General features: G+C 32.8%; 1 protein-coding gene across 1 annotated transcript in view; it reads right to left on the reverse strand.

Annotated features, from left to right (window-relative positions):
* The window catches only part of LOC143054573 (uncharacterized), a 422,571-nt gene that overhangs the window by 64,351 nt on the left and 342,592 nt on the right, over positions 1 to 15,628 (reverse strand). The window contains exons 3-6 of the mRNA XM_076227592.1: positions 14,779 to 14,877; positions 14,343 to 14,441; positions 13,614 to 13,721; positions 5,033 to 5,104 (exon numbers count right to left, since the gene is read on the reverse strand). Of these exons, the coding sequence (XP_076083707.1) occupies positions 5,033 to 5,104; positions 13,614 to 13,721; positions 14,343 to 14,441; positions 14,779 to 14,877 (378 nt within the window). The remainder of the gene's footprint in view (positions 1 to 5,032; positions 5,105 to 13,613; positions 13,722 to 14,342; positions 14,442 to 14,778; positions 14,878 to 15,628) is intronic.

A 15,628-nucleotide genomic window follows, 5' to 3' on the forward strand; every position in this document is an offset into this window, starting at 1 on the left:
AGTTGATGCAAATAATCTATCACTTTTAAACAAAACAAATGTTTTTCCAAAAATATAAGGTCAAATGTCTTCAAGAGTGTACATGCTGAAATGTCTCGCCTCCTTTACTGACCATTGATTTCATGAATGTCTTAAAGATAAAGGTTTAACTAACAGTATTACACAAATTAAACATTAAAGACCTGACATTGAGGTCAAGGTCAGACAGACATATACACCTTACATTTTTTTATACACCAAATATAGTTGACTTTTGGCTTATGGTAATTGAAAAACAGACCAAAACAAAAACTTAACATTGACCAATAAACCATGCATGAAAATTAGGTCAAGGTCAGATTCTACCTGCGAAACAGACATGCACACCTTACAATTATTCAATATACAACATATAGCTGACATATTGTTAAAAGTATTTAAAAAACAGACCAAAACATAACAAAAGTGCACACGCTGAAATGTCTTGCCTCCTTTACTGACCATTGATTAAATGAAAGTCTAAAAGATAAAATTTAACTAAAAGTATTACACAAACTTAACATTTTAGAAGATCTATAAAATTGAGGTCAAGGTCAGATAAATCCTATCAGACAGACATTTAAACCTTACAATTTTTGGTAATTGAAAAACAGACCAAAACACAGCAAGAGCTGTCAAAATGACAGTAAACCGGATTCTTTAACATTTATTTGTGTTCTGGCATTTATCAATATTACAAGGACCAAAACTCCTAATAGGTAAAATTTATGATTATCAATATCAAACTTGACTTCCATGTTGTCAACAATAACAACATATAAACTAGATAGAAAATGACCCTCTAGCAGGACAAACTGTGTGCCCTTAATGCATAAAGTAAGAAAAAATTACTTAGTCCATCTACCTAGGATTTTGAAAATATCTAAAAAAAAAATGAATGAGGCCAACATTAAAAATATCTTTGTTTCCCCCTTTCCAGACTGAGGTTGTTAGGGTATGGGTAGGTAGGTAGGCAAATTATTTTATTTTATTCCTTGATATGGTTTTCTATATTGAATTTGTACAAAATTCAACAGGTAAGACTCAAGTCAAGAAAAGTGGGGTATTCCCTGTATTCTAATTCAGTGCACGTCACAGTTTTCTGGTGTTAAAAAAAAACAGTATACAGGGACCTGCTTTTTTTTCCTATTCATTTAATGTAATGAAATCTACAAAAGCACACATTCTACTTGTGATAACAATGCTTAATGATAGCAAGTGTTTTTTTAGTTAAAAAATCAAGCTTATTTCAAGTCCAATTTGATGCATAACTCACAACAAAACAATTCCTTTGTTCACCAATTCATACCTTGATCATCAATTATGAGATGACAAAAAGATACATGTATGTTAATCACTTGGGAATTAAAATTCAATGAATAAAAATTTTCAATAGAAGTGAACATAAATTCAGTTATGTTCAGTTACACCTGGATCATGCAGCCTGGTCAATTGATTTATATGTTTTTTCGAGTTCTAGAAGAAACAAGGCTTCACTTTATATTCATGTTTTGTATTTCCTAAAATACGAATTCTACTGTCAGTACTGATGCAGTTATAACTTTAAAACGTGTCCTTTTGTAATTTTCATGCCATAAATGAAATCCCATTTAAACTGGGTTTTTTTTCACACCAGAAAACAGGGACGTTCCCTGAAAGCAAGGAATACATGTATCCCACATTTCCCCGACTGTCCAACCTGTTCAAAGACAAAGAAGATAGATTTTAAAGCATGACTCAGACCATTTTTACTCAAAGTCTTTAAGATTTTATCCTTTAAACAGGAACAGAGGTTAGACACAAAACAAATCAAGATGCACTCAGCGGGTTAAAAGATGCTTCAGTATTTTTTTTATTTTCAAAAAAAGATCACCCTTGCACACAAACAAATCGTGTGGAAAGCATTTTGTTTCTTTTCCTTGATTCCGCATCATGTAGACGCTTCAATGCAAATATACCTTGATTTAAAACGCTCGTTGACTACAGCATCGGAAAGGTATCACCAAAACCCAATGATCGTTGACTACAGCATCGGAAATAACCAACATAGCAAAAAAAAAAAATAGTGGACAAGAATGGCCAATACAATTTTTCGGGTCGCAGTGATTTTACCGGGTCGTCGTGTGAGGGGAAACAAACAATATTTTATTTTTGGCCTGAATTGTATGGTTTTCAAATGGAAAGGCAAAAATTAAGCTTGACCTCCATTTTGTTGTCAGTAACAACATATTAAAATTTTAAAAGGTTTGGTTGAACGGTTCATGAGTAAATGCACAGACACATTTTTTAAACTTTCAAGAACCGTAACTCCTGAACGGTAAAAGTCAAAATCTTCATTATTAAACTTGACCTCCATTTTGTTGTCAGTAACAATATATTAAAATTTTATAAGGTTTGGTTGACTGGTTCATGAGTAAATGCACGGACACGACATTTTTTAAACTTTCAAGAACTTTAACTCCTGTACGGTAAAAGTAAAAATCGTCATTATTGCACTTGACCTCTGTTATGTTGTCAGTAACAACATATTAAATTTTAAAAGGTTTGGTTGAACAGTTCATGAGTAAATGCACGGACACAACATTTTTTAAACTTTCAAGAACCGTAACTCCTGAACGGTAAAAGTCAAAATCGTCATTATTGAACTTGACCTCCATTTTGTTGTCAGTAACAACATATTAAAATTTTAAAAGGTTTGTTTGAACGCTTCAAGAGTAAATGCACGGACAACATTTGGTTGCCACCCGCCCGCCAGCCTGACTGCCTGACCGCCCGCACCACCGCCCACCCGCCTGCCGTACATCCCCAAATCAATAACCAACATTTTTGACACAAAAATCCAGTTAAAAACTGAACATTGCTTATGTTGCTTTAATTATTTGAAAAACAGACCAAAACATAACAAGAGGCCACACGCTGAAATGTCTCACCTCCTTTACTGGCTACTGATTTTATGTTGTTATTCCTAAATATAAAGCTTTACTTCAAGTATCACATAAACTTTACATGATCCAAGAAAATGTGGTCAAGATCAGATAAACCAAACCAGAAATACATGTACAAATCACAATCATTTCTGGCACAAAATATAGTTGACCTATTGCTTATAGTTTCTAAGAAATATATCAACCAGGATATCTAAGAAAGAACCTTACCATTTACTAATTAACCATGAAAATGAGGTCAAGGTCAGATCATACCTGCCAGACAGACATATACAACTTACAATCATTCGATACACCAAATATAGTTGGCCTATTGCCTATAGAATCCAAGAAAGAAACTTAACCATGCAAACTAAATATTGACCAATCAACCATGAACATGAGGTCAAGGTCAGGTGATACCTACAAAACAGACATATACACCTTACAATTAGTCCATACACCAAATATAGTTGTCCTATTAATAATAGTTCAAAAGAAATAGACCAAAACACAAAAACTTAACAATGAGCAATGAGCCATGAAAATGAGGTCAAGGTCAAATGCACTTGCAAGACTGACATGTACATCGTAATTTACTTCCATACACTAAATATAGTTGACCTATTGCATATAATATTAGAAAAAAAGAACAACACAAAAAATCAAATTACTCCACTGAACCATAAAAATGAAGTGAAGGTCAGATGACACCTGCCAGTTGGACATGTACACCTTACAGTCACTTCATACACCAATTATAGTATAATTTTTGATTATTGTATCTGATATATGGACTTGACCATGAAAACTTAACCTTGATCACTGAACATAAGATTGAGGTCAAATGAAAACTGTTTGACAGACATGATGACCTTACAAGGTACATGTATGCACATACTAAATAAAGTCATCCTATTTATTTAAAATGAATAACAAAAGGTTTATCCAAGACATGAAATATTTTATTTTTTCATATTGAAAACAAGTGAAACTGCGAGCTACTGTTCACTGATGATACCCCCGCCGCAAGTGGATAATATTAATAGTGTAAAAATATGCAAGTGTTCGGTAAACAGGAAGTTGTCGAGTGATGAATCTGAAAACGCATCACACGGTATAGCTGACTTATAAAAATCCTGAAACCAAATTTCAGAAATCCTTGTAGTGTAGTTCCTGAGAAAAATGTGACGAAAATTTTCAACTTGGCTATCATGTGTAAAATCAGACAAGTGTTCGGTAAACAGGAAGTTGTCAAGTGATGAATCTGAAAACGCATCACACGGTATGGCTGACATATATAAATGTTGATACCAAATTACAGAAAGGGTGGATGTGTAGTTCCTACAAATGTGACGAAAGTTTCATGGGACGGACTGACTGACGGACTGATGGACGGACGGACTGATGGACGGACAGACTGATGGACGGACTGACAGACGGACTGACAGACAGACAGAGGTAAAACAGTATACCCCCCTTTTTTAAAGCGGGGGTATAATAAAGCCAATTTTTAGAATTTTTCATCAATTTAATCAGAATGTAATACTGTAAAAAAAATCAGGATTAAAAGATGTTTTGAAAAGTAATTGATTAAATTAAATTACTTGTTATTTTTGGTTGATTAATGATTACAATGATTACTTAAAAATTGAAATCAATTATAGCTGACTAATGATTACAATTACAATTACCCCAAACCTGATCTGAGATGAGACTAGTTAACCATGAAAAGGAGGTTATAGACAGACTGGCGGTGTAAGAATCTCAAATAGAATTTTGCAAAGCTTGTTTTCGCCTTAACACTCTTGAATGAAATAAAAGACATCTACTAATTTTGTTTAATATTGACGAAATCACAAACCAATCATTTCCTGAATTCAAAATGGTGGCTTAGCTTACTCTTTTGAAAAGAGTTGAATGTAGCGTCTCAAATATATGAATTTGGCCAATCAAAATCGTAATTACAAATAAATTGCATTAGAATTTGAAATTTTTATTTCAAGACATAAACAATGTCCTCTAGAGTATCCTGGTTTTGTACCTGATTTATTCTAACTGTAAGCATTTGTAATTAAAAGTATGTGTACCTGTAAATATTCCATCACTTCTTTATTCTGCCTCAATTTCATTGCTGCTGCCAGATCGTATGGAGTCTTACCCTGAAATACAAATCTTTATATTGCCTTTATCTGATTATTACAAAGAAGACTTTTGTTACACATATCATACAATAAACAAGACCAGTAGCAGCTGAGTGTTGTGTTATTTTGTTTTTACAGGTGCTTACCATATTATTTTATATTTAGGCTAGTTACCCGGCTAGTTACCAGGTTACGGTTCTATCTTATCATCTTAGATCAACACTCTCCAAACTTAAAAGATCACGCACCATTATTGTTTAGATTGATTAATACTTTTGCATCTGTTGATATTTTCTTCGATTAAAACCGCTGTGCATGTATACTTTAACGACCGGGCTAGTTTTTTAGTAGTTACCTCCCTTGTTTGTGTGAAGTCGTCATCAATCTATTTATTTGTACCATCTTTATATAATATTATATTGTACAATTTAAATATGTGATTCGTTTAATATTTAAATATAATAATGTATTCAAAGTCAAAGATATAAACAAGGTAATTTTAAAGTCTTTGATTACTTTATCACCGTAGTTCATGCGGATCTATTTTACTACATTATGTTGAAAGAATACCGGGGTGGTAACATTGGCTATATTTACTATCAATGACTGTGAAACAAGAAAGGAAAACATTTTACATTATAAATCGAGAAATAATTAAAACTAAATACCAAACTCTTCATTAGTAAAATCAAAAACGAAAAACGGAAACACTTTTGATTTTCATTTTGGTTTCAGAGAAATCAAAAACAAAAAATGAAAACACTTTCGTTTTCCGTTTTTTGTTTTAGAGAAATCAAAAACAAAAAACGAAAACACTTTTGTTTTTCATTTTGGTTTTCGAGAAATCAAAAAAGAAAAATGAAAACACTCGTTTTTCATTTTGGTTTTCAAGACATGAAAAATGAAAACACTCTTGTTTTTTGTTTTTTGTTTTTGATGTTTCAAAATGAAAAACAAATGGACGCAAATATAAACTGACCCATATGTGAATTTCCTGACCAAAACTACGTTTGTGATAGCCAAACCTACATAATTCTCTAAATAAATAGCTTTTGTGGAAAATAAATGACTACAATACTGTCTGTGTGTTTTATTTGCTCTCTGTTAACATTTGTGTTGAATTTCCCACTGTTTCCGTTTTGTCTATTGACTTTTCATGGTCACATGGTCTTTGTATCATCCCAAAGGAAGAGCCAAGAACCAGAAATCAGAAGATAATAATGTACTTAATATATAAAAAGAATGTATCTAACCGACTAATTGTGTTATTATTGTTTTATTAAAAATTACAACATTGATTGACAAGCCAATATAATCCATGAATAACCCCTAATTAAGTGACAAAGAGTTGAATTCACTATAGGTGTAAAAAAATATCTGTAACAGGTTAATAGGTTAATTAGTTAGTGTCCCTTGATTTCTATAATCCATTAATTGATGGTGTCTATCCTGTGTCTCAGTTTATTTATTACTATGACTGGTCTGTTATTAATGATTAACTGGATTAATTTAATTTTTTTCGTTTGACTTTTATTTTGTTAAGGTTTATGTTGGTTTATATTTGTTTTTCTCAAACAATAGGTGTTTGGTCATACACTACAAAATCATTGATGCATTACGTAAATAGTATGAGGCAAAACAGTGAATAACAAGAATGTGTCCATAGTACACGGATGCCCCACTCGCACTATCATTTTCTATGTTCAGTGGACCGTGAAATTGGGGTCAAACTTATATAATTTGGAATTATAATTACAAAGATCATATCATAGGGAACATGTGCACTTACATAAGTTTCAAGTTGATGTAACTTTAACTTTATCAAAAACTACCTTGACCAAAAACTTTAACCTGAACTTTGCACTATCATTTTCTATGTTCAGTGGATTATGAAATTGGGGTCAAAACTATAATTTGGCATTAAAATTAGAAAGATCATATCATGGGGAACATGTGTACTAAGTTTCAAGTTGATTGGACTTCAACTTCTTCAAAAACTACCTTGACCAAAAACTTTAACCTGAAGCGAACAGACGCACAGACGGACGCACAGATGGACGGACGAACAAACGAACGAACGGAGGCACAGACCAGAAAACATAATGCCCCTCTACTATTGTAGGTGGGGCATAAAAACAAGTAACAAGAAATGAATACATCTTTATTATTATCAACAGAATAAATTATCAGGATGAACATCAATTCTACATGTACTTATTTAAAGAAACAAACATTCATTCAATACATGAATCTCTATTTAATTTCTTGATTTTGCCGATGATCAGTTACTTTCTGCTGCCAAAAAAAAAGTCCCAATTTAAACCGACTTATAGGCGGGTCAAGACTGAATCCTTAGATTTTAAAGCTGAAAAGGCATCCGACTTATAAGCGGATCGACTTATACTCGAGCTATTCCAACTATCTATAATACTAAAATTACGAGGTCCAATTTGTCAGCCGTCATCACGTAAAAACGACAAATCACAGAATTCAACTTTATATATAACTAATATAGTACAAAGGTTTAGATTGAAAATTACACCACTCCAGGCCCTTTTGTTTTCCACGTAATTAATATTGGCAATAATTAAGAAGTTCTGGGTCTAGTCCGCTACCGATACCAAAAGTATATTCACCTGTTACCTATTACCTTATCTGTACGTTCTGCATCTGACAGGCGCACCACCAAACGTTGTATTCAGGATTAATATGCTATATACACGGGTCATAACCAAGGGTTGACACTACTAAATTGTCAAATTGTTACCTATTGTAGTATTTTTATCAGTAAGACTTTCTAAGATAACAATACGAATACTAAAAATCTGGACTAAAAATAAGGCGTATAGGTACAGTTTTCAATTTGTTAGTGGGCATAATGTAAAACAGCGCAGCAAAGAATTCAACTTTATTTATAACTTATATAGGAAAATGCTGTTGATTAAAAAATACTCAATTCCAGGACCTTTTGTTTTCAAAAAAATTAATATTATTGTTTCAGTTCGACGGGTTCAAACAGAAAGACTTGAAAGCAGAGAAAAACTGTGTATCTTTTAATCGGCATGACTTTATCAGATGACAATACTTATACTAAAATAAGGCTTGCGCATAGTTATATACTTTTATTCAGTCAGGGACCCGTGATATCACGGGTGTGTTCTAGTATAGATTAAAAACAAGAATTTGAAGAAATTTGCAGTCTTAAGGAGGCTGGGGTGTCCTCCTCCAAATTGGATTTTGAAAAAAAAACAGACAATAAACAGTCGATATCTTTAATAAAATGTGCAAATTTCGAAAGTTGTATGTAATTTATGTGCAAGACTTTTCATGTTAATATAGAAAATAATGTGATTTATCATATTTACTGCTATATTTTACAAAAAACAGATTTATTAATTGTTTTTAAACTTTGCTGTATAAGGGGAGATAACTCCGATAAAAGGAGAGATAACTTAGATAAAGTAACTGTTACAATCGAATGCTTTTTTAACTATTAAATTATAAATATATGATGAACTTGTACGTCTGGCGTATTAAATTTTTAACCTGGTACCTTTTGTTGGCTATTATTCATTTGTTTCTCTGTCCTATATTTTCTCCCATTTATTTGTATTGTAGTCCTGTTTTGTAATGTTGTCAGTTTAATGTTATAATTAACATCGCCATTAAAGCTGGAGGTTTGGCATGCCCACCATTTTTATTTTAAAATGCCCTGTACCAAGTGAGGGAAATGGTCATTGTTATATTATAGTTCGTTTCCTGTGTGTGTTACATTTTAATGTTGTGTTTCTGTTGTATCGTAGTTCTCTTATATTTGATGCGTTTCCTTGAGTTTTAGTTTGTAACCCAGATTTATTTTTTTCTCTATCGATTTATGAATTTCTAATACTGTTGCCTTTATTTAATGTATTGCTTAAGACTATTTTGATACTATCTAATAATTTTGTTATCATTGTCACGACAACGGATTGGTGTATGGGTCTTTTGACAGTTTGTTTGTTTTCATTTTGTTTAATAACAAGTGCCATATTCAGGATATTGCCAGGTCTAATTTTGAATCAATACAAACAAGTGAAACTGTGAGCTAGTCTACTGCTGACAGATGATACCCCCGCCGCAAGTGGATAATTTTAATAGTGTAAAAATATGCAAGTGTTCCGTAAACAGGAAGTTGTCGAGTGATGAATCTGAAAATGCATCACACGGTATAGCTGACTTGTATAAATCCTGAAGCCAAATTTCAGAAATCCTTGTATTGTAGTTCCTGAGAAAAATGAGACGGAAATTTTCAACTTGGTTATCATGTGTAAAATAGTACAAGTGTTCGGTAAACAGGAAGTTGTTGAGTGATGAATCTGAAAACGCATCACACGGTATAGCATACTTATATAAACCTTGAAACAAAATTTCAGAAATCCTTGTATTGTAGTTCCTGAGAAAAATGTGACGAAAATTTTCAACTTGGTTATCATGTGTAAAATAATACAAGTGTTCGGTAAACAGGGAAGTTGTTGAGTGATGAATCTGAAAAGGCATCAAAAGGTGTATAGCAGGCTTATATAAACCCTCAAACCAAATTTCAGAAATCCTTACATTGTAGTTCCTATGAAAAATGCGACGAAAAATATTCATTGGACGGACAGACTGACTGACGGAAGGACAGACAGAGGTAAAACAGTATACCCCCCTTTTTTCAAAGCGGGGGTATAATTATTATTTTTGATATCAAAAACTATTTTATCCATTTACTTATAGGTTATTATTATTGCTTCTTTTCTCTAAAACTGAGATATTCATATACTTTGGCTTACAAATTATGGAATAATAAAATTATCCCCTTTTAGTATAACTAATCACCCAAAATGTATTAGTGGTCTATAAACAAAATCATTTTATTTTTGAAGATTTTGAAAACAAATACTGGATTTCTTTTATATGAGGCCTAAAATAAAATTTCATTTGTTTGGCATTGCCGCCCGACCCACTGAAAAACTTGCCGCCCAAATAATTTGTTTGCGTTTCAGAAATTTATTTGTTTTTTATTTTTTTTAAATCGAAATTGTGCTGGAATTTGATGGTATCTGCCGAGTTTCTTCCTGGCTTTACTTATTTAAAATCACGATCTTAAAAGCGCTTGCCTTACACTGTATTGGGAGCAAACATTTAAATGACATGGATTAGAAAAAGTCTGCCAAAAGTAATGTCATGGAGGCCGGCAGGGTAAAGCATCTCCCTTTATATATTGGTTAAGAGAGATTGAGATGGATTTTATCAAAAATCAAATTTTCTGCTATTTTTTTAAAGAAACATTATGAAAGACCTTGTAGAGGACTCAAATTTTATCTTTTGTAAAGCTTTGTCGCGTCACAAGTTTTTCACCGGGACATCACAGAACAAATATGCGAGGCTCTTACATTTGTTGAACTTATTAATTATTTGAAATTTATTGACAAATTTTCCCTTGAACCAGAGAACAAAGTATCTACTATAGTCAGAACCACAATGATGCATTCAAGATAATTATGGCTGTAAGCACCAAAGCTTAAAGACCAAAATGGTCCAAGATTTACAGGTTTATAGTAGTTTTGTACCAGTAGATGCTAGCCTGGTACAAAACATACATATTTAAAAGACTAGCATCTTTTATCAATTGAAGTACTTCCCCCTTTTCTTGCCTTTCTTGTTAACATGCTTAACATGAATAAGATATTTCTTAAAACATATAAGATACTGACAGAAACATATATTTATAAATGTACCTAGTGTACTAGTGATGAATAAAATCCCCTCCTTTTTCACAATTCTAAGGGCTCATTAATTTATCTGTATTCATGTAATGCATGTCCAGATTTCTGTTAATCAAACAAGCATTACAACCCATAATTTATTTATCTGCAAAAATTGTCTGTCCTGATGCATATTTCCATTTTATTTTTATCATATGTTTTAAACCTAGCCCTGAAAAACCTTGCACCTGGATAATATTAGTATAAACACCATGTCTATTTGTGCCAACCTTCCAAATTTTTAATATTTTGCTATCCTTATTTGGTACAGATCCTTTATCCTCAAAACTTCTCAGGGGCAGTACTTACGCGTGTTTATATGGTAGTTCGTCACACCTTACATGTATGATTACTAGCATCTAGGTATTGGTTTGAGCCCTAGTTGGGCAGTTGCAAAATCAAGGTTTGATTTTCATGTCATATGTGATAAGGTTAGTCAGTTTCCTCCCGCAGGTTGGCGTTTTCCTTCAAGTACTACGGTTTAGTACACCACTAAAACTGACTGCCATGCAATTACTTATATGTTGAGAAAGTGATGTTTATAAAACCAAAGCAAACAATCAAAGTTTTAATTCTTTGTCCATTTGTACAAGGAGCCGTAGTGGTTGAGCCATTTAACTTATGGTTATTTTACCAAACTGTGACCACAACTTCAAGATGTTCTGTTCAATGGGCAGTCCCACAATAAAACTTCAAGTTTCACGTCATACATTTTATATGGTTAATTTGTCAGTTTCCTGCCTGAAGTTCTGTGTTTTTTTCTGGGTACTTTGGTTAAGTCTGCCAATAAAACTGACTGTCTTACATGAAACAAGAAGTAATTATTCCAGGATGCTGTTACAAAGTCTCCCAAACAAAGCTCCCATAACTCGCCATTCCTATGGTCCCATACATTTACAAGTATTCAAACAGGAGGGGGTGGTGGTGACCACCAGGGACTTTGATTTATTCTATTGTCCCATACAAGAATATATATGGTTTAGTGGTGGGGATCTCAACCATTTAAAAGTTTTTCATACATGTGGGGTGGGGTGACTCCCATGGACTTTCCCTATATTTCATTTGATGTTTTTTTTTTCATACAAGAATATTTATGGTTTAGGGGTGGGGTGACTCCTATAGACTCTCCCTCTTATTCATTTGATGTGTTTTATTCTTCCGAACAAGAATATATACGGTTTAGGGGTGGGGATCATGACCGTTTACAAGTTTTAAAACAAGAGGGGGTGGGGTAACCCCCTAAAGACTTCCCTTTTATTTTATTTCATTTGTTTTATCATCCCCTACCAGAATATTTATGGTTTAGGGGTTGGGATCTGAACCGTTTAAAAGATAATAGCACATGCTTAAATTGAACAGGATGAAGGTGACCCCAGGGACTTACCTTGAATTTCATTTCATTAGTTTTATTGTCCACTACAAGAATATATATGGTTTAGGGGTGGGGATCTGGACTGTTTACAAAATGATAGCACATTCTCAAATTGAACGGGGTGGGGTGACCCCCAGGGACTTCCCTTTAATTTCATTTGATTTGTTTTATTGTCCCATTCAAGAATATATATGGTTTAGGGGTGGGGATCTGGACCATTTACAAGTTTTCAAACAAGAGGGGGTGGGGTGACCCCCTAGGCACTTCCCTTTTAATTCATTCCATTTGTTGTATTGTCCCCCACAAGAAAAATATATGGTTTAGGGGTGGGGATCTGGACAGTTTACAAGTTAATAGCACATTCCCGAATTGAACGGGTCGGGGGGACCCCCCCCCCCCCCCCCCGAACTTCCCTTTTATTTCATTTGATTTGTTTTATTGTCCCCTTCAAGAATATATATGGTTTAGGGGTGGGGATCTGCACCTTTTACAAGACAATAGCATATTTTCAAATTGAACGAGGTGGGGGTGACCCCCAGGGACTTCCCTTTAATTTCGTTTGATTTGTTTTATCGTCCCATTCAAGAATATATATGGTTTAGGGGTGGGGATCTGGACCGTTTACAAGATAATAGCATATTCTCAAATTGAAGGGGGTGGGGATGACCCCCAGGGACTCACCCTATATTTCATGTGATTTGTTTTATTGTCCTATGATTATTTCTGAAGATTGCATGTGTTTATCACTTACAGTTTCAAGTTATATTCATTTGAAAATTTTAGAAAATAAAATTCCATAGGGTTCTATAGTAAACCCCTCCCTCATTTCCCCCCTCCCCCAAAATACCCCTCAATAGACCCAAATGCACAAACGAAAGATTGATGGCTCACCTAGACATATTAGTCTAACATTCTATGAAACCCTAAGTAAATCTGACCAGCAGTTCATTTGAAGAAGAAGAATGTGACATTGACGGTTGACCCCTTTCAAAGAAACCACCAGCATGTACACACAACAATACTGCAATGTTTTAGACAACATTGATCTAGAGACTCATGATTTACATGTATAAAGCTTTTAAATGTAAAAAAAAAAATCCCTACATACCTACCCACCTGCTGATAGTGTGGGTCAGCAATGCCAAACAAACAATTTTTTAAGGGTGGCCTGATCATCTATGTTCATGTGTTTTATAGTAAAACTAAGCCATACAAGTCTATAAAACACTTTCATTTTAAAGTATCATATGACACATGTGTAACTATAACCTTGAGAAAAAAAATCCATTTGACCAAAAATATCTTAAACATCATTTTAGTGATGCATTATTTACTAGTTGAATACTGAGCCTTTACTATAATATATTACCTTATGTGTTTTAACAAAGGGACTGATGCCTCCTTCTTCTACTAGATATCTTGTGACATGCAGCTCTCCCCACTCAGCAGCCAGATGTAAAGCTGTATTACCATCTTTCTATAATAATACCAAATAACATGTAAATATTATGGATACTACTTTGTTACCAATATAAATAGTATACAACATATCCTACAACTGATATAAAACGTGTCTGATAAACAGGATAATGTTGTGTAATAAATAAAAACAAAATGTATATCACATGAATCAGTGGTCAAAACTGAACAAAATGACCAGTCAAACTTGTATTCATATTGTACATAAACAACAAATAAACAACAAGTTTTTTTGTGGGATGTCAGAACTTCCATCAGAAATGTCATGTTAACCTTTTTTCAAGAAATGCATAAAATATTTATATCAAGGGATTCAGTGCAATGCACTGAGATAATTGAGATCTCATTTTATATAATTTTAGCAAGTATTTGTTGATATAATAATGAAATCTGTCTGATTAACATGGTTTAGAATAATGATCAATTTAAAAAAAAACTTTTTCAAAGAAATATGAAAAATAGTTACATTTCCTGATTTAGTACGAGGAGACAAGTAAAATGAGACCCCACTTTATATGATTCTAACTAATAATATTTGTTGTTCATTAAACCTGTCTTATTAACAACATGATTTTATGTTGATTAAAAGTAATGTGATCAGATTTAGTAGATAACATACATCTGTGATATCTTTGTTACATCTGTTCTCCAGGAGTAGTATTGACACTTCCACATGTCCTTCCCTGGCTGCCCACATTAATGCTGTCCATCCAAGACCCTGGAATAATACAACTGACATCAAAACTTGTCTGATAAACTGGACAATGTTGTGTAATAAATATAAACAGAAATGACCAGTCACATTAATTAAAACTGTCTAATTAACAACAGGATTTAGTGTAGATTCAGTTTAATCATTAATTTTATAAAAGTAATTTTTTCAAAGAAATATGAAAAAAAGTTATATTTTCTGATTCAGAACAATACTACGAGTAAAATGAGACCCCACTTTATATGATTATTACAAATATTTGTTGTTCATTAAACCTGTCTTATTAACAACATGATTTTGTTTTGATTAAAAGTAATGTAACCAGACTTAGTAGATGACATACTGATGTGATATCTGTGTTACATCTGTTCTCCAGAAGTAGTCGAGACACTTCCACATGTCCCCACCTGGCTGCCCACATTAATGCTGTCCGTCCACCATCCTGGAATAATACAACTGACATCAAAACTTGTCTGATAAACTGGACAATGTTGTGTAATAAATATAAACAAAAATGACCAGTCACATTAATTAAAACTGTCTGATTAACAACAGGATTTAGTGTAGATTCAGTAAAATCATAAATTTTATAAAAGTAAATTTTTCAAAGAAAAATGAAAAAAAGATATATTTTCTGATTCAGAACAATACTATGAGTAAAATGAGACCCCACTTTATATGATTATTACAAATATTTGTTGTCCATTAAACCTGTATAATTAACAACAGGATTTAGTGTAGATTCCTTTCATACATTATTCAAAAAAGCATGAAAAAAGTTTTATTTCCTGATTTAGTACAACATAAAGAAAATGAGATCCTCTTTAACATGTTTAAATAAAGATTATTATTATTATCATTATTATTATTCATTCAAGCATTTGTTGTCCATTAATCATGTCTAATTAACAACAGGATTTAGTGCAGATTCAGTATAATCATTAATTTAAAAAAAATGAAAGAAAAGTGAAAAAGAGTAGTATTTTCAGACATGTCAGATACAGAACAATTATATGATTAAAGGGAATTACATTTTATATGAATCTAATGACTATTTGTCCTTTCTACAAGATATTTCTACATTAGATCTTTATACATATCACTACCTGACTAAAGTTGTTAACACAACATCAAGTGAAACATAAGTGTAAAAAATTGTTTCATGTCAAGAAGCAAAATAAGAACTTCACCAT

Source organism: Mytilus galloprovincialis, chromosome 12 (genome assembly GCF_965363235.1).
Source record: "Mytilus galloprovincialis chromosome 12, xbMytGall1.hap1.1, whole genome shotgun sequence".
NCBI classification, from domain to species: Eukaryota; Metazoa; Mollusca; class Bivalvia; order Mytilida; family Mytilidae; genus Mytilus; species Mytilus galloprovincialis.